This window comes from Entelurus aequoreus, linkage group LG13 (assembly GCF_033978785.1).
Source record: "Entelurus aequoreus isolate RoL-2023_Sb linkage group LG13, RoL_Eaeq_v1.1, whole genome shotgun sequence".
Lineage (NCBI taxonomy): Eukaryota > Metazoa > Chordata > Actinopteri > Syngnathiformes > Syngnathidae > Entelurus > Entelurus aequoreus.
The window spans coordinates 17,723,309-17,742,018 of NC_084743.1; the positions used below are offsets into that span (position 1 = coordinate 17,723,309).

The window sequence follows — 18,710 nt, forward strand, 5'->3', positions numbered from 1 at the left end:
TACGTTTACCAAACAATCTGTCACTCCTAATCGCTAAATCCCATGAAATCTTATACGTCTAGTCTCTTATGTGAATGAGCTAAATAATATTATTTGATATTTTACGGTAATGTGTTAATAATTTCACACATAAGTCGCTCCGGAGTATAAGTCACACCCCCGGCTAAACTAGGAAAAAAAACTGCGACTTATAGTTCGAAAAATACAGTATAAGGGACTTCACCATGTTATTGTTGGCCACTCAAGGACCCGGGCAAAGGCACATGAGGCTATTGAGGTGAGCTGGTCTGTCTAAATCAGTACAACTTCAAACCCAAATTCCTGCAGGGGAGTTCCAACCTGGTGGCTGTTTTCCTGTCAAGGGCAGTTACAGTCATAAAACACCAAACAGCACGGGTCCTACCGGTACCAGTGTTTTAGGAGGACTGCGTACAAGTCCTGCATGGGCTCCTGAGCACAGTGGTGACCTTGGCCAAGCTGCAGCAGGCCTCAGTGCATTGTAAAGTCCTCACAACTTTTCAAACTTATTTCAGGACGCTCTGGCCAATCAAGGTGGATAAAAGCCTACTCCCAAGATCTCGGAGTGTGTAAACAAACATTGCACGGCACAAAAGGGTCACCTGAGAGCGGTGAAAATGAAGCGGCGCTGCCAAGATACAGTGTGGTGGCCCGGCATCGAAGGAGCTGGTGCGTAACAGCGCCTGTTGCCCTCTGTGCGGGAAATCGGGTCACAGCAACTCCATGGCCTGCAGAACCATGGTAGCACATACAGGGAGACCCCTATGGCAAACCTAACGGCACACTAAGACACGCTTAGTTCTTGCTGATCGTGCATGACTTGCGCTCCAAGTGGCCAGTGGTGTTAAAAGACTAAAAAGGCTAAACAAAACACAGAAAAATGTAATCAAGGCCTGTCTGTAGGATGGGCAAATATTCAGCAGGGTGCTAAACTACAGTAAACCCTTTTTGGTCATCCGGCCATTCAAGCACCCTTCTGCCGGAAAGTTGCCGGTGTTGCTCAGGCTTGGACAAGACCTAAGGCAACCGCTTCATTCATTAAGAGGTTGGCTCGTCGCTGTGCAAAGGGAATCGGCACCACATGCAACCAGAGCTTGTGTGCGGGGCTCATAAGTCACACAAAGTTTGTCGGTGGGGTTCAGACATCCTAATGGCCAAAATAACTTTATTTGGGAGGGAATTTGCATTATAATGAACATTTCTTTACATTGTTGATTGAAATGTAAACACACCAGATTCCAGCCAGAGTCTAGTTTAGGCCCTAACCATGCAAGCAGACAGGTTGAAATCATTTCAAGTATATTTTTCTTCAGTGGTACTTTTTTTCCTGTTTACTGAAAAAACGGGATCTCAACAGAAGCCGCATGTACAGTATGCGCAAATGCCGTCGGAGCATAACAAAAATGGCGATAGCTATTCAAAGTATTTTTCAACCCCGCCACCGCAATGCTTCTTTATTTCAATACAGCTTGTCCCCTAAACGTTAAAACCCCATCAACACTAATGAGCACAGCATCAAGCAGTGGAAACATGGGATGAATTTTGATTATTTCATCATTGCAGTGACTGTTTAGTTGTAATGGTAGCAGCTAAACCTAGCATATTGGACTGTGTACAGTGGGATCGCGTTTGCGCTGAGCAGATAAGCAGATGTTTGAAACATCACTAGTCTGTTTTTTTGTTTTTTTTTATAGTTACTGTGGTTTTAAACAGTGTTGTTCACGATGTATTGTTTGTCATGGTATAAAAAAGGTTCTTCCCCGGGACGCAAGGATACTGAGTTTACCGCATGCTTTCACATTTTAATGCATCAGGGACAGAGGACGCGTACTTACTGTATCAACAACACTGATTTAACTACCATATATTCAGTACCGTTCAGTAGTGTTAGTCCACTCTGTTGAATTTTGACACAACAAAACAGAAAATTGTTGGACTGATACTGCAATTATGATTATTCTACCAACAAAGTTGATTCCTACAAAAGTTTGTAGGAGAAAGGCACATACATAAAGCAAGAACCCAATATAGTGTGGTGACAATCTGGATAAATTGATTGGATTTTGACTGGGGACGGTGCTTGTTTTAATAGAGGATACCAGCCAATAGCAAGGGTGGGATGACATTGCCCTCAATGGGATTGGTCCTCTCCACTCTGTTTAAAGAGAGCTCCGCCTTCTTCTTTCTTAATGGTAATGAGATGCGACATATCCAGGATGGCTGTACCTTGCTAATCGTCACTAATCTAATCCAGTGGATTAGAGAATGAGAATACAGTCAGACAGCTCTTACAGGACATGTGTGCCGCCCTCCTTCCGTACATCCATTAGTTGAATCTGCTGACAGTCTGCAGGGACCACCAGATATTTGGGTTTTCTGCTCGCTCTCATTGGAATTTCATCTTTTTGGCTTTATCTTAAGGCCATTTTTTCAATTTGGGTTTTTTCAATTGCCAGTAAAAACTCTCTGAGAAGTCAGTTCCACCAATAGAAGGTGTTGTTGCTGTCATCATCATAATCGCTTTCCTTCTGTGGGATTAGGATGGCTATGGAGCAGGGCAGCCTGTGACTGACTACCTGCTGCTCACAGTTGGCATTTTGTTTGGTTTTTGGCACTCGTTTGGTGGATCAGCCACAGCCAAAATGCTGAACCAAAGTGCTGTGGTGATCTTCACTGGGATCTGTGGGGCGTTGGTACTCATGGCAATGGCCTACTATGTCTACTGGTAAGTTCCATTTGTTTAGAAAAAGAATGCATCAGCTTACATTAAATACAACACTTAAGTGGCGCATCTTGAAATAAGTGGACACAATAATAAGGAAGAACATACACAGAGAACGGGACAAAAAATGTCTAGATCACTTCAACAAGTGCCTTTACATTAGGGCTGGACAATTAATCAGATTTTGATTTCAATTTTGGCTTCTCACGATAATAAATATAATACAATGGAAGAATAACTGTTAATGGGCCGTGCGACATGCATGCAAATTCCTGATCTTAAAACAGTAACAACCTTAACACCTATGAGTGGAAAAATAAGTCCTTGTCTACTAGAAGTTTGGGATCTCAACAGGGTTGCTACTTTTTATTTAACACAGCGCTAGTATGCCAATAATCACTAAACTCAACATTAAAAGTAAAGCCATATGATATCCGCGGACGCAGTCACAGAATTGGCCAATAAAACAAAATCTACTGTTAAACCCAGAATATCACGGAAATTGAAATAAATGTGAGTGAAATGCTGTCATTCAAGGAAAATAAACATTTGTTTGGGACAATAATGTATCCGCTCATTCCCTAAACTCTCAACCGCCCCGTCCTAAACTAAACAATGTCGATGCGGCCAATTGAAACACAGACTAAACTACAAAGCTAAAGCTAGCAAGATTGAGCCATACACCCACAACACATCTCATCTGCTTGTGTTGTTGTGAACGACATCGATATAAAATCAATGTACAAACAGGACAGCAGTCGCAACTTGAGAGCCTCTGTTTTTTTCCCCAAAAGCCTCAAGTCATCTCTTTACTCGTCAAGTTCAGAACAACTGCTCACTTCCCCCCTTCACAATAACAGGGCTGTGCGCAACATCCGGTCTGACTGTGCAACATAAAGGTTTCAAAAAGTACTTTAAACAAGCATACTTAAAGCACTTAGTGATATATTATGCTTTAATATTGGTCAAAATTTTCCAAAGATGAATTGCGCCAATAAATGTGAGGATATTTGCATTTTATTGAATTTCATTTATGACACAAAAAACACATTTTATTGTGGTAAACAAAGGTGAAAAACAGAATTGAAAAAAATGTATACGGAAAAAGGGAATTTTATTGTTTTATTATGACTATTTTAATTTATTGTTGTTACTATCATTATTGTTTTACTTGTTCTTAATTCGTTCCTAATTATCAACCGTTGTTTTTTAAAATTATATTAAAAGTTGCGTTTTGGTGGTACAATAAACACTCATGTTTTCAAATTAACGAATAATCGTGTTATTAATCGAGATTTAAATATCTAACAAAAATAAGTGTGAAAATTATTTTCGCCTTAATTGTCCAGCCCTACTTTACATGAATAGTGACAAACAGCTGTCCTGCCCTAAGCCGCTTTAGCCCGGTCACTAACGCTAATCTTTCTTTCCGAGTTTAGTTGGGTCACAAGTCGGGTCTGTATTCATTAAGGGAGGTCCTCTTGTCATGTTATTACCTGACCATATATAAATATTGAACATTAAAACTGGATTCAACCGTGTTAAAATAGTAGATCTTAATGTGATTCTTGACCGAGAGCAAGTAAAATATTTATTTTATTTACATGTTGAAATGTAGTTTTTTTGCTAACCCCACTCCCTGTACAATATACATCGTCAGATTCAATGTTTGTGTAAGAAAGATGGCAGCTATAGAATAGCAATTAAACTAGCGTCTCATCTTAGCTAAAATTGCACTTTAGATGCCAGCATTAAGAAGGTTTGTTTAGTAAACTAAAATGGAAGAATGCTGACGTGTAAAAATTCTAGATAAAGGAAGGTAGGGCTAAACTGACACGATTTGGACCAAATGTCATGGACATTTGTTATCTATGTTCAACCTTGCATTTCTCTTTATAATGGCTTTTATTGTGGTACATATGGAGTTGGTTATATTCCCTGAAACAGCACATGTACATTTCCAAAATTGCCAATCAGATGATGATGACTACTTCAGTGTATATTCCAGGGTTAAACTGTCATCATCATATAAACTTTGATGTTGCTGAACTGAGGCACACTGACATCTCAGGTACCATTATTTGTGACAGAGGGCCATGTTCTAAAATAAGTGCTGCAATAAAGCCAAAGAAAAAGTGAAACATTGTTTCCCCAAAGAAAAGAGCTGGTTTGTTAAATTGTTTAGGTTTGAGGTCTACTAAATCTGTGATAAATGGCCCTCTTTTCAGTAAGTTTTGTGAATTCCTGCCTAGCTTGTGTTTTAAGGCTCAGTTTGTGCTGTGTGTACAAAGTGTAAAGATGAAGTCAGGAGGAAAGGGTGTCAAGAGTGAAAGGAGTACAAAGGTCTAGTTCTTTGCAAGTGTGGCAATCTCTCTGAGCTGTGAAGTACTGTGTGTTGCCATCACAACCCTGAAACTTCAGTATGGGGCTTGAAAGTGTGACATAGTAAACGCAATGCATTGTGGGTCTTGCGGCCCTCTGATTAGCTTTTTTACACAGCTAAATGCAGGACTTTGTGCTAAAGATTTTTTATTTTCTTTAACAAGTTCATGGGGCGAACGTGCGGCGTCATCAACTGCCACAATTGTTGTCATGATTGTGAGAGTTTTTCTCATTTCCAGCATGAAAGCAAAACCAAGGAACTCGGGTCAGTGTGCTAAGAAAGAGACGAATTGGTTGGATAGCAGCCAAGGGACGATCAAACGCAATCGCCTGGTACATGTTAGTGCGTTCATGGCATTTTCAGACTGGTACGGCTGACTCAAAGCATTTTTTTATTCTGTTTCACACATACCATTTAGTAGGCTATTAGCGTTAGCCAAGATAAATGAAGGACTGAGTCTTAACAGACCCTGCATTCTGAAATTCTCTACTGGTATAAAAACTGACTCCGTTGACAAGGTATAGACAAGTTTAGCTTCGACAATGACGGCAGCTCACTCAAATCTCTTGTCCGTTGGACGTGCTTATGGATCGATTCCACCAGTTTTAATTATTTTTCCGAGGTAGCGAGCCTTTGGAATAGTGTACAGTTCTTCTCAGTACGGTATACCTTGATTTTTTTTATTTTGTATGAGCCGTTTTTATCGGCTACAGTACAGCCATGTAAACAAAAGCCTTGGACAGCAAAAATGGCCACCTCGGCCCTGCAATGCATTGTGAAATCAGGTGCCTTTTCGAGCCCCAATGTGTCAAATAAATTATTTTTTTATGTTCAATGGGCAAGCTCATAAAAATGATGACAGAAAGGATGAAGTTTGGTCAACTATGCTAATTCTCACCCAATGTCTATATTATATACAGTACATAATATATGCAGTATTTTATTAACAATAAAAGTTTAGTATTTCACCAGCATTTTGTAGTATGGACATTTCACCTGCCATTGTTTTTTGTATTGCTGTTAAAACGTATGCACTCATTTTGTCAAATGGTAAGTTTTGCATAGGCACTTTGTAAACTATTAGTACTGTTTGTAATTCACGTACTGTATCTCAGACACTTTATACATTATAAGACGTTTTGCACAAGCACTTTGAGAATTATATATTGTATTATGCTGGCTGTTACATTGTCTCTTTTTAAACAAGTAGTTGTGAGATAAGATATACGGTATAATGGTGTAAGAGCTTACAGATGTATTTAATTGTTTCTGTAAAGCGTTGTACTGTCTTATGTGAGTATATGTTGTTGTATGAGCTGTCATTTTATTGTTTTGCTATAAGTCGTAGTATCAGTAATGTTTTGTACCATGTTTATACAGTGTTGAATGTCGGGTGCTGTCAAATAAGTGTTTTAATGACTACAGATGGAAATGAGCTGATACTTAAATCTAGTGCACCTTGTGAATAATGCATGGTGCACACTATCGACATTTGCTATTTGAAACTGGATTAAATGATTATTTTTAGTTTGTCTTTGTGTTCACTGATAAGAATGTATTGTGACGTGTACATTTCCAAAAAGCTCTGACACAGTTGTACTTTTACGACTAAATTATTCCTGGTTTACGTTCTCAAACTGCAAATAATTTAATATGAGCCATGAATAACACAGTGATATGACAGGGAGACTTAACTGTTCTTATTTTGGACAAAGGTCATTATGCGGTTGGCAACTGTGGATGTTTGGACTTGATTACGTCAGTGTGGTCACGTGACATTGTTTAGTCATTCTGGTGCATTTGAACTCCAAAAACCTGGAAACATTCTATGTGAACTGGCCAAAGAGACTGAGCTGAGGGAGGTACTGTAGACATTGCATGTTTTCTTTTCAAACCAGTTTGCTTGATCTGCGCATGGATTGTTTTATTTCTTTACTTTGAATATTGTAGTTTGTTGTTGCCAGTAAATGTCAGTCTGTGGATCTACTGTTGCTGTTAATTCATGGTTGTTAATGGGTTTTTCCTTTGGCAGACTGACATTATTATGTGGCTGTATGTTACACCTCAGGTTACAATTATATTGTCTTAAAATGATTTAATTTCTGTTTATTATTTGATAATGATCCACCTATGAATAAATTATACATTTGTGTACATTAAATACATATTAAAATACAAAACCAATGTAAAGATTCTCCAGACTAAGTAAGCTCAGTTTAAATGGTCTGTAAAACAAACAGTTGTTGAGGGCGGGGATTCATCTTGGTTTCACAAAAAAGACACTAAACTGCTTGAGTTTTTGTGCACATTTCCCCCAAAATGTTGAGAAGTTTTGGATTTACATGACTTTGAGGTGTTCAAAATTGCAGATTCTACTGTCGTTTAAATATTGCAAATCTAGTAAAAAGAAATGTGTGTGTGTAGTCGTTGGATCTCAATTTCACAAGTAATATGATGTTAGTCCCACTCTAAATTTACATGGGATTTGCAGTAATTTGAATAATTTTTAAAGGGAACTGCAATTTTGCAATCCTTATGTGAGACAAGAACACGTCTTTCTCTTTTTAGTGTATTCTAAATAGCAAAAAATAACGCCAGCTAAAGGTGGCTAACGTAAGTCATCGCTTCTGCCTATAAAGCGCTGTAAAAACATTGAAAAACCGCCAACAATGCTTTACATTTACATGCCGTGACCTGCATGCTTTTGACTGCTTTTGTTAGATGTATGTGGGCTCGTACTAGAACTATAGGTTTGAACACAAATGATGCTAGAAAATGCTCCAGACTTCACAAGCCCAGTACAATCTCAAAATATATCATCTTTACAGCAGTACCTCAGTTTTCGTTAGTATAAGATAAAATAATGCGAAAACCGAAGTAACTCTTCGCGTAAGAAATTCGTAATTCTTTGTTTAGGCACTTGATTGGGCAGAATGATGCACAGGCAAACCGACAAGTTTTGTACACACAATGTTCTTTTGTACGGAAACACTGATGGCATGCATAATTTTGGTGACTGAGGTACCACAGTACATTATTTTTTTTAATTTTTATATATCTAGTGCTGTACAATACAACTATATATGTATGTGTGTGTGTGTGTGTGTGTGTGTGTGTGTGTGTGTGTGTGTGTGTGTGTGTGTGTGTGTGTGTGTGTGTGTGTGTGTGTGTGTGTGTATGTGTATGTATGTGTATATATATATGTATATATGGTAGTACAACATAAAAACAAATTAAGATCTAATTCTCTATTATGAGGGATGTGCTTTTTGTTTTTTACAAGTTATATGACTACTTGTCCAAAAGTTGAGTGAAAAGCACAGAAAATACTATAAATAGGCCGCCAGTATTTAATTAATAACTGATGCATTGTTTGGTGTGCTCTTTTTTACTTGAAAGCATGTAAACTTTAAGCCAGAGGTGTAACAAAGTGTAACAAAATAGGGTAGTGGGAAAATGTAGACCTAGAGAAACTTGAGAACTATTATTGTTTGCCGGTTTAGTGCCAGGAAGTTACGGCTGTGTAACATTCAATTTGGTCTGTTATTTTTATCTAAGTATGGAAAGAAATTTATGTTACGCAGTCATTATTATTCAAATATTATTAGACCAAGTTACTATTATTGCAAAGTTATTTTATTTATACAGCCCCACACTTTAGTTCCTACCTGTTTTTTTTCCGTACACCCGATTAGGGAATGGACGAGGGTTGAAAAGAAAGGTTAGCATGGCTAAAGACGACGGTCCGTTTTAAAAAATCCAAAAAACTGCCATACTGTCGAGGTCACACTCCCTGTTTGATCCGCAATTTCTTCGCTCTCTGCAGCACTCCATTTTACTTTCTCTTCCCGCTCCTTGCAGAGAATCAACAGTGAAACAAAAAGATGGTGCAAACAAACTGTATAGTCGGTACTGTTACCTGGTTGGCTGTTAGCGTGTCACTACCATTGCCGGGTGATCACTTTCTGTTTTGCAAGGTTACCAGAGTGCCTTTGTTCATCTAACCAACATTGCTTCGTAACCTCTGGTTTCTCCCCACCAAAAAATATCTATATCGAACGTTTTATGAAACACATTTTTTATTGATATTGAACATGTCTGTCACGATATATAGTGATATAGTTTCATTGGCACAGCCCTAGTTGACATGTGTATCGCTTTGGTAATTATGTGCATAGTACAAAGTCTGTCAATGTAATTCAAATGACCACAGCATAAGCTTTGAGATATCTCAAAGCTTATACTTTGTGTGTGTTGTCTGTTCTTCGATTGGAGCTACATGCGTAAATCTACATGGTCCACAAATGGCAAGATGCTATAATGTCAGGTGTGGACTGATGCACTCAGATGTCCATGTTGATGTAATCACAAAGAGGTCAGAGGAGGTCCCGGGAAACATGAGATGTCCTCACAAAGACAGCAGCCATCTGTCACCTGGCTTTGTTATGACAAGCCTCACAAGTGAATCAGCAATTCTTGGGACTGTGACTATTTTTATGCCATGCCTCATATACCTTAAAAGTCAGATTTTGGTTGGTTCATTGAAATGTGGAAATGAAATTTTAAAATATAAACTTACTCACTGGTCTAGTAGTTAGTGTCCGCCCTGAGATCGGACCAGAGTCATACCAAAGACTATAAAAATGGGTCCCATTACCTCCCTGCTTGGCACCCAGAACCAAGGGCATCTCTATCCTCCTTCAAAACCGCAATAAAAGTACACCTCCAGGCAGCTACAACCCTAAACTAACACCCTCCCCGGATTGTTAATAATCAAATGTAAACAATCAAATGCAGATACTTTTTCTTATGCCTTCTGATCTCTCGCTCTCTCGCTCTCTTTCTCTCGCTCTCGCTCTCACCCCCCCACCCACTACTTGCTGTACATATCCTACCAAGTCAGACCTACACTGTTCCAATATCCATTTCTCTGTTCTCAATTGTTGACTGATAACAACCAAACCTAACCCTCCCCCCCCCCGGATTGTAAATAATGTAAATAATTCAATGTGATTATCTTGTGTAATGACTGTATTACGATGATAGTATATATCTGTATCATGAATCAATTTAAGTGCACCCCGACTTAAACAAGTTGAAAAACGTATTTGGGTGTTACCATTTAGTGGTCAATTGTATGGAATATGTACTTCACTGTGCAACCTACTTTTAAATGTCTCAATCAATCAATCAAAGGGTTGGAATTGGGGGTTAAATCACCAAAGATTATTCCCGGGCAGGGCCCACCGCTGCTGCCCACTGCTCCCCTCACCTCCCAGGGGGTGAACAAGGGGATGGGTCAAATACAGAGGACAAATTTCACCACACCGAGTGTGTGTGTGACAATCATTGCTACTTTAAACAAAGATTCAGTTTAATCACAGTGTTAATATTTGATATCGTATTTTTCAGACCATAGGGCGCACCGGATTATAAGGTGCACTGCCAATGACCGGGTCTATTCAAGTCTATTTTCATACAAAAGGCTCACTAGATTATAAGGCGCATTAAAGGGGTCATATTATATTTTTTTTATACATTTAAAACACTTCCTTGTGGTCTACATAACATGTAACGGTGGTTCTTTGGTCAAAATGTTGCATAGATTATGTTTTACAGACCATCTTTAAGTTGCTTTCTGACCGTCATTTCAGGATGTGCCGTTTTGTGGGCTGTCTGATTCACATGCCTCCACTTCAACAGCGCCTCCCCCCATCATCTTTGTTTTATCGGTAGTTTTTAGCACTTCCATAGCGGGTATAGCTCGGTTGGTAGAGTGGCCGTGCCAGCAACTTGAGGGTTCCAGGTTCAATATCCGCTTCCGCCATCCTAGTCACTGCCGTTGTGTCCTTGGGCAAGACACTTTACCCACCTGCTCCCTGTGCCACCCACACTGGTTTAAATGTAACTTCGATAATGGGTTTCACTGTGTAAAGCGCTTTGAGTCACTAGAGAAAGTGCTATATAAATAGAATTCCATACCATCCAATGCAAAATGACACAACCAATTTAAGTTTTATGTTGGCTGTCTATTTCAGTCTGATTTGGAGTCTATTTTGACACACTAGTTTCGACAAGACAGCCCTCACACCATGTTTCTCCCCCCATGACTTAGAATCCCTCTGGGCGAAGATCTGCCCTTGTCTTTCCTCACAAGCGAGTACAAGGGCTGCAGTGTTGTTGTTAGCACAGATAGTCACACAACATAATCACCTCTCATCCACTTAGGACCTAAGAGCAAAGTGGTTTCTTTTATTTAGGATTGTTACCGGTTCTTTGGGTTAGAGGCCTTGGTGGGAGTCTTGATTAGTAAAATCTGTAAAAATAATTCTCTAGGTTTTAGGGTGGAACGTTTTGTTTTTACAAGCTGCTTTCTTGACATTAAAGAACCTTCACATCGAGCTGACTGGTGCTGCACTAGAGGGTGGCGAGGTCGTTTGGATGAAACAGGACAGGCCCAACCCTAAACCGGCTGACACCCCATGTTTTAGAGAGGGTTTTAGGTGCGCTATAAAATTTGATTGATCAAAGCAAGCCACAGTGATTTAATTAAGACACATTTAACTTAAGTAGTTGGTGCTGACGTTCTAAAAAGTTGAGGTTATGGGTTCAAGAGGGATTCCAATTACTTTTTTTTCTGACAAATACATCCTCGCCAGTACATGGCATTGTTAAATATAATGTATTGGGTTTACTTCTTTTTGACATGGAACTGTTCCATAGTGTAGTTTCAGTACATTTACAATGTTTTTCTCCAGACTCACAAATAAAATTTACCGTATTTTTCGGACTATAAGTCGCAGTTTTTTTCATAGTTTGGCCGGGGGTGCGACTTATACTCAGGAGCGACTTATGTGTGAAATTATTAACACATTAGCGTAAAATATCAAATAATATTATTTAGCTCATTCACGTAAGAGACTAGACGTATAAGATTTCATTGGATTTAGCGATTAGGAGTGACAGATTGTTTGGTAAACGTATAGCATGTTCTATATGTTATAGTTATTTGAATGACTCTTACCATAATATGTTACGTTAACATACCAGGCATGTTCTCAGTTGGTTATTTATGCCTCATATAACGTACACTTATTCAGCCTGTTGTTCACTCTTCTTTATTTTAAATTGCCTTTCAAATGTCTATTCTTGGTGTTGGGTTTTATCAAATAAATTTCCCCTAAAAATGCGATTTACACTCCAGTGCGACTTATGTTTTTTTCCTTCTTTATTATGCATTTTCGGCCGGTGCGACTTATACTCCGAAAAATACGGTAATATCCACCTTTCCTGTTAAAGAGGATTTGCTCTCTACATCGATGTAACTCTGATAGATGTAGACTTGTCACTGTGCAAAAATATCTATTATCTGAGGCTTCTCGGTCCTTGAGTCAGTGCAATGCAGAATTTTAAGTTTGGGCCATAATTAAATGTTGTATATAGAGATAGTAATCTATAAATCATCACAAAAATTGTTATAAAAATCCAGTTAGATTTTGTGAGGAGGTGCTGATCGTTTGGGCTCCAATCAGAATCGGCCACATTGCCGATCATAAGAGCCAGTCCCCTTTGGCTGATACTTTATTTTATGTCACTCAACTGGCAGAGGCAGCTAACCAAGCGCCATACACATTGTGGAGCTGTTCCACTAAGTTTACCTCTAATAATAATAAAATTGAATAAACTGCATTTCTTAGTATCTTCAGTGTCATTATCAATGGTCACTGAATGTTTTACACTGAGTAACAGCAAGCCAGGAGTAGGCATGCTGATCGCTATGCTAGCCTCTAAGCTAGCTAGCTGTGGTTTGAATGCAAACTTTTCCTATGTTATCATGCTAACAATTTAGGCTAGCATTTTAGCTAACTTTATTTGTTTGAACCTCAAAATCATGGATTTGGATATTTGGTGCCAACTTAGAAGTATGGTGTCTTTTCCTACGTTACCATGCAATTTAGTTACTTGTATTTATTTAAACCTCAAAATCATGGTTTTTGATTCCTTGCGCCATCTTTGCAGAATGCTCACTTTTCCTATGTCGTCATGCTAAGGTTAGCATGCTAACATTTTATGCTATGGATTTAGCTAATTTCATTCATTTCTACCTAAATGTTGATAGTGTTAGCCATCTTGCAAGTATGCTCACTGTTCCCATTACATCATCAGCACAGATAGCAGGCCCATCAAAAATCCTGTGGTTTTTTTTCTCCTAGTTTTGCATATACAGTGTATACAATCTGTGCTTTGCGCACTTGCATCCAAAAACCGGAAATATGTCAGCAGCCAAAGGAGAAGCCTTTTATATATATATATTAATTATAAATAAAATACATGTAATATATCAATCCAATCCAATCCACTTTATTTATATAGCACATTTAAACAACAAAATGTTTCCAAAGTGCTGCACAACAATATTAAAAACAATATTCAAATATTATCCTTTGCTCCATATACATAATGTACATTATATTAATACAATACAATATAATTATAGAATACAATATAATAATGTACAATACAATAATTAAAGATGCATAAATGTATATATAATCAAATTGAAACCCTTTAACCATAATCAAATTGTGAGGGTACCCAAATATTCCCACCTCTAATTATTATTGAAACTAATGCGGTCTATAATGTCATATCGGTAATTTGAGGGACAATACATCGTCCAACAGAATGTATTATCGGCCCAGGCCTAGTGTCGCTACACAGGAGGACTGTGATGACCAAAATAAGTATTTAAAAGAGTAGGAGATCATAGTTTTTGCTTTTGTTTAGTTATTGTGTGCCAATGACCTTGTTTTGCTCAAACAATTGTATGTAATAAAACAGAATAAGGAACTATGAACATATTGTGTTGACATTGTTACACTGTCAACAGCACTCTTAAATAATTGTAAACATTTACAGTTGATGCATGTGATCGGTATCGACTGATCTCACTCATGGATGATCAGTATCGGAATCGGCAGTATGAAACATCCCTATCTTTTGTTTGAATTAAAGTCACACTTTTCTCTTGTTTCAGGACTGTAGTATTGTCTGAAGGACCGTGCAGACGAGGCTTATAAAAGGATCTCACCGTGGTAAGAACATCACCAATTTATGACATGAATAATCCTTAGTAATATTTTTACCTATGACACATTTTCACCCATGACTATGCTGATGTTGCGATACTAGGTTTCAGTCCTTGTGTTTTCTCCCTCAGGTTGGTCATAGGGAATAGAGAGGAGCCTCTTCAGCTCTCTGGGCTCCTCGATCATGGGTTTCCTGGCCTCCATCAAGGGCCTGTTCATCCTTCAGCTGTTGATGGGCTTTGTCTTCGTGGTTAGCGGCCTCATCATAAACTTCATCCAGCTGTGCACGTGTATCATCTGGCCAATCAACAAGCAGCTCTATCGCAGGATCAACTGCCGGCTCTCGTATTCCCTATGGAGCCGTGAGTAGAATACGTTCCTTTGTTTTGTTAACCGTACATTCAAGAATGACTCAAAGTTGGATTTGATTAACCTCACCTGAGATATCATCATTGTCAGGTTCAAACACCGAACTATCTATAGTTTTTGACATCACTACTAATAACAAAACAGTTCTGTTTCCACAAATGTGCATGAATTTTTTTTCTAATAAACAAAACACCTGTTTTGAATACCTTATCGTGTGTGTGTGTGTGTGTGTGTGTGTGTGTGTGTGTGTGTGTGTGTGTGTGTGTGTGTGTGTGTGTGTGTGTGTGTGTGTGTGTGTGTGTGTGTGTGTGTGTGTGTGTGTGTGTGTGTGTGTGTGTGTGTGTGTGTGTGTGTGTGTGTGTGTGTGTGTGTGTGTGTGTGTGTGTGTGTGTGACATTACTAAAAAGTCTAGCTCAGCTTGTTTTTAAAAGCCAGTGCATAAAAATGTGTTTTAAGAGCGGCTTTAAAAGACTCTACAGATGTGGCAGTGTTTATTTGCAAGAGGAGAGAATTCCACAGTTTAGAGCCTGCCACTGCAAATGCTCGGTCCCCTGTAGTTGTTTTTTTTCTAGTCATGGGGCAATGTAGAAGAGACTGGTCACGTGACCTCAATGATCTTACATGAGACTAAGGGGACAACATTTCTGATAAATATGGAGGATTCAGCCTATTTAAACATTTGGGAAAAAAACAATAAAACCTTCAAATTGATCCTAAAAGCAATATGTAGCCAATGGAGAGAAGCAAGCACAGGGTTAATATGTTCGTAACACTTCTTCCCTGTGAGCAAGAGAGCAGCAGCTTTTTGGACCAGTCTGTGAATAGAGGAGTGGTCAAGGGCAAAATACAGACAACTGCCGCAATCCAAACATGAGGAAAATAGAATATGTAAAACCCTTTGAAAATGGATTTAGGGCAAGTACAACTTCACCTTAACAAGAATTCTGAGCTCAATAAAAACACCCCAACTTTATGGCACAGGGGCAGCCATAGGCTGATAGAGCACTGTTGAAACTAGTAAAGTCTGAGTCCCCAAAAGTCACAATTTCAGTTTTATTTTCATTTAAACTAAGAAAATTAATAGACAGCCATGTTTTCCATCATGTAAGCAGTTTTGCAAGGCTTTGTGTGTTTCTGTTAGGGAAGGTATATTTGCACATCATCTGCAAAACAAACGATGTGGAGGGCTCCGCCTCCGCAGCAATGCTACACCCTGCTTTTTGCCATGACACAAAATGAATGAATGAATGACAAGCGTTGGTGCACAGAGACGTGGTTCGCACACAGATGTAAAAGTGTGTAAATGGAAAACTTCGCGAACAGAGGGGTTCGTAAATCGAGGTTCCACTGTACTAGGAATGTCCTGATCAGCATTTTTGGTCTTCGATTCCAATTCGATATTTTTGGCCTCAATCCGATCCGATTTTGAGTACCAATCCAATATTTGACAATGTTATTATAGATTATGGAAATGAAAGTGCTTTTTTTGTAGCAAGTAACTAAAGAAAAAATATTTTAAAGATTATTTTAAAAGATGGCGCCATAGCAAAAACAATAACAGACCATTTCGGTGTCTTTGCGTGAAAACTATTTGTATTATGGCCGTCTATAAATTAGCTGGCCCGTTTCATTAGCCGCAGTGTTTAAAGCGTAGGAAAAAAGCAGCTGCTTATAGTACGGAATTTTTAGTATCCATTTGATATTCATCATCCACTCTTAATAGTTTTATCTTTTTGGTATTTATTGTCACGTTCCAGAGGGACTTCACAATAATTTATCAAGCTATTTACGAACTTTAACATTGGGGATGTCACGCCCTGCTTGACAGTTTGGTCTTGTGTTGGTGTTTTTCTGTGTTTGTTTAGTTCCTGTCCAGCGCTCTTATTTTCTAGTTTGCGCTTCCTGTTTCATGTCTTACCAGCACATTTACTTTGTGTGCCAGTGCACCTGGTCTCGCTTTATTTAGGTTGAGCGGTTGCTACTGTCAAGGCTGGAACATTACTTTTGTAGGCTATTGAATGTTTACTCTGCTGCCCATGCGTAAACTGTTCTTTCAGCATTCTGTTGATTTTAGTTTTTTGTATTACATTGCTTTCCCTATGCTTCAGGTGCACTCCCAGCTGCACACGTTGTTTGTTTTGTCCCATATTAAATACCTTTTAGCTGCTGTCTTCTGTACCTTGGGATCACGACAGCCACCGCTAATATGTGGCTCAAGCGTCACAGGGGGGTCAAAGAAATCTGTTTATTATTGTATAAGACACTTACTGCAATCCTGTTAGTTAATAGATGTAGCAACTGGACACTTAGCTAAAGGACTGAAGTGAATATAGGAATTATATAGGAGCTTACTCTCACATTATCTATTAATTAAACAATTCAGTAATTATACTCACCTTTTTAAGGAGTTTACATATAAATTGTGATTGATTGATTGAACAATGTATATATTCAGATGAAATAAGTATCTTGGACCTGACAAACATCTAATGTTTTGTTTTGTTTATTGGACAGAGCTGGTGATGCTGCTGGAGTGGTGGTCCGACACAGATTGCACTCTATACACTGACCAGGCGACGGTGGACAAGTTTGGCAAAGAACATGTCATCATCATCCTCAACCACAACTACGAGATCGACTTCCTCTGTGGCTGGACCATGTGTGAAAGATATGGGATCCTCGGGGTCAGTTGACTTTTAAAACTTAATTGCAGCTTTGCACAAATAAAGACATTCAAACCCCCGACTTATTGTCAAATATGCCCTTGCCGAACTACCGTGAGAAATTCTCGTTTAACTGTTTTCTTCTGCCTCTGTTCCCCTTTAGAGTTCCAAAGTTCTAGCCAAACATGAGCTACTGAAAGTTCCTCTGATCGGCTGGACTTGGTACTTCTTAGAAATAGTTTTTTGCAAGAGAAAGTGGGAGGAGGACCGCAAAACTGTCTTCAGAGGACTGGAAAGGCTGAAAGACTATCCCGAATATATGTGGGTGAGTACATGCATGTGTGTACAAGTGTACAAACCAGATCTATGCTAAAAAATCTTAGCGTGTGAAAATTTAGATGTGTAATAGGTTAGGGTAGACTTTATTTATCCCACAATAGGGAAAGTATGTGGTTGCAATACAGACTCAAAAAGTACACAACAAAAAAGGTCAAAACAGTTAAGAACACAGAGGACATAAAATGTATTAAGAGGACCGAGCCAATGCAACCAGCTGCCACTTCTACATACAGCTATAAAAGTATAACACAATAAAAGAGCGGTATAGCGTAGTGGGTAGAGTGGCCATGCCAGAAACCTGGGGGTTGCAGGTTCGCTCCCCGCCTTTTACCATCCAAATCGGTGCCGTTATGTCCTTGGGCAGGACACTTCACCCTTGCCCCCGGTGCTGCTCACACCGGGGAATGAATGACGAATGAATGAGTTGTAAAAATGAATGATGGGTTCTCACTTCTCTGTGAAGCGCTTTGAGTGCCTGGAAAAGCGCTATATAAATCTAATCCATCATCATCAAAAAATGAGCAATAAATAATCTATATTGTGCACATTTGATTGCACCGTGCACAGACAAAAAAAAACTAGGGCTGTCAAAATTAACGATAAACAACAATAAATGACCACGGTAATCATGGACACACTTGGATTAATCATGCAATGTATTCTGCCCGTACACACATTTCATTAAAAATCATGGCTTTTGATACTTGGCGCCATCTTAGATGTATGTTAAGGTTAGCATGCTAGTTATTTATGGCATCATTTTAGCTAACTTTATTCATCTTAACCTAAAAATCATGGCTTTTGATATTTAGCACCAACTTAGAAGTATGCTGACTTTTCCTTTGTTATTATGCGAACATTTTTAGTCTAGCATTTTTGCTCACTTTATTTGTTTGAACCACAAAATCATGTTTTTTGGTATTGGGCGCCAACAGTGATCAGATCAATGCATGCGTCAGGACAAATGAGTGAGCACTCTCCGATTGGTGTTTTCGCTGTCAAATTTCAAACCAAAATGGAGCCTGAAAGAACTTTACATGAAATTGTTGCCAAGTTTTGTGCAAATAAGTGACATGCATTCAAGTAAAATGCTTAAAAATATTCCTGAATGACTTTCTGACAAAAAA

At 38.7% G+C, this 18,710-nt stretch overlaps 1 protein-coding gene across 3 annotated transcripts in view; it reads left to right on the top strand.

Moving 5' to 3' along the window:
• agpat3 (1-acylglycerol-3-phosphate O-acyltransferase 3) overlaps window positions 1-18,710 on the top strand; it is a 42,025-nt gene that overhangs the window by 11,156 nt on the left and 12,159 nt on the right. The window contains exons 1-5 of one of the 3 annotated variants that reach the window (XM_062067510.1): window positions 2,360-2,743; window positions 14,161-14,218; window positions 14,344-14,574; window positions 17,096-17,265; window positions 17,408-17,569. In XM_062067510.1, coding sequence (XP_061923494.1) covers window positions 14,397-14,574; window positions 17,096-17,265; window positions 17,408-17,569 — 510 coding nt within the window. In that variant the 5' untranslated portion in view covers window positions 2,360-2,743; window positions 14,161-14,218; window positions 14,344-14,396. Of the gene's footprint in view, window positions 1-2,359; window positions 2,744-6,938; window positions 6,986-14,160; window positions 14,219-14,343; window positions 14,575-17,095; window positions 17,266-17,407; window positions 17,570-18,710 lie in introns of those variants that run through there. The other 2 variants (XM_062067509.1, XM_062067508.1) reach the window with 2 other exon arrangements.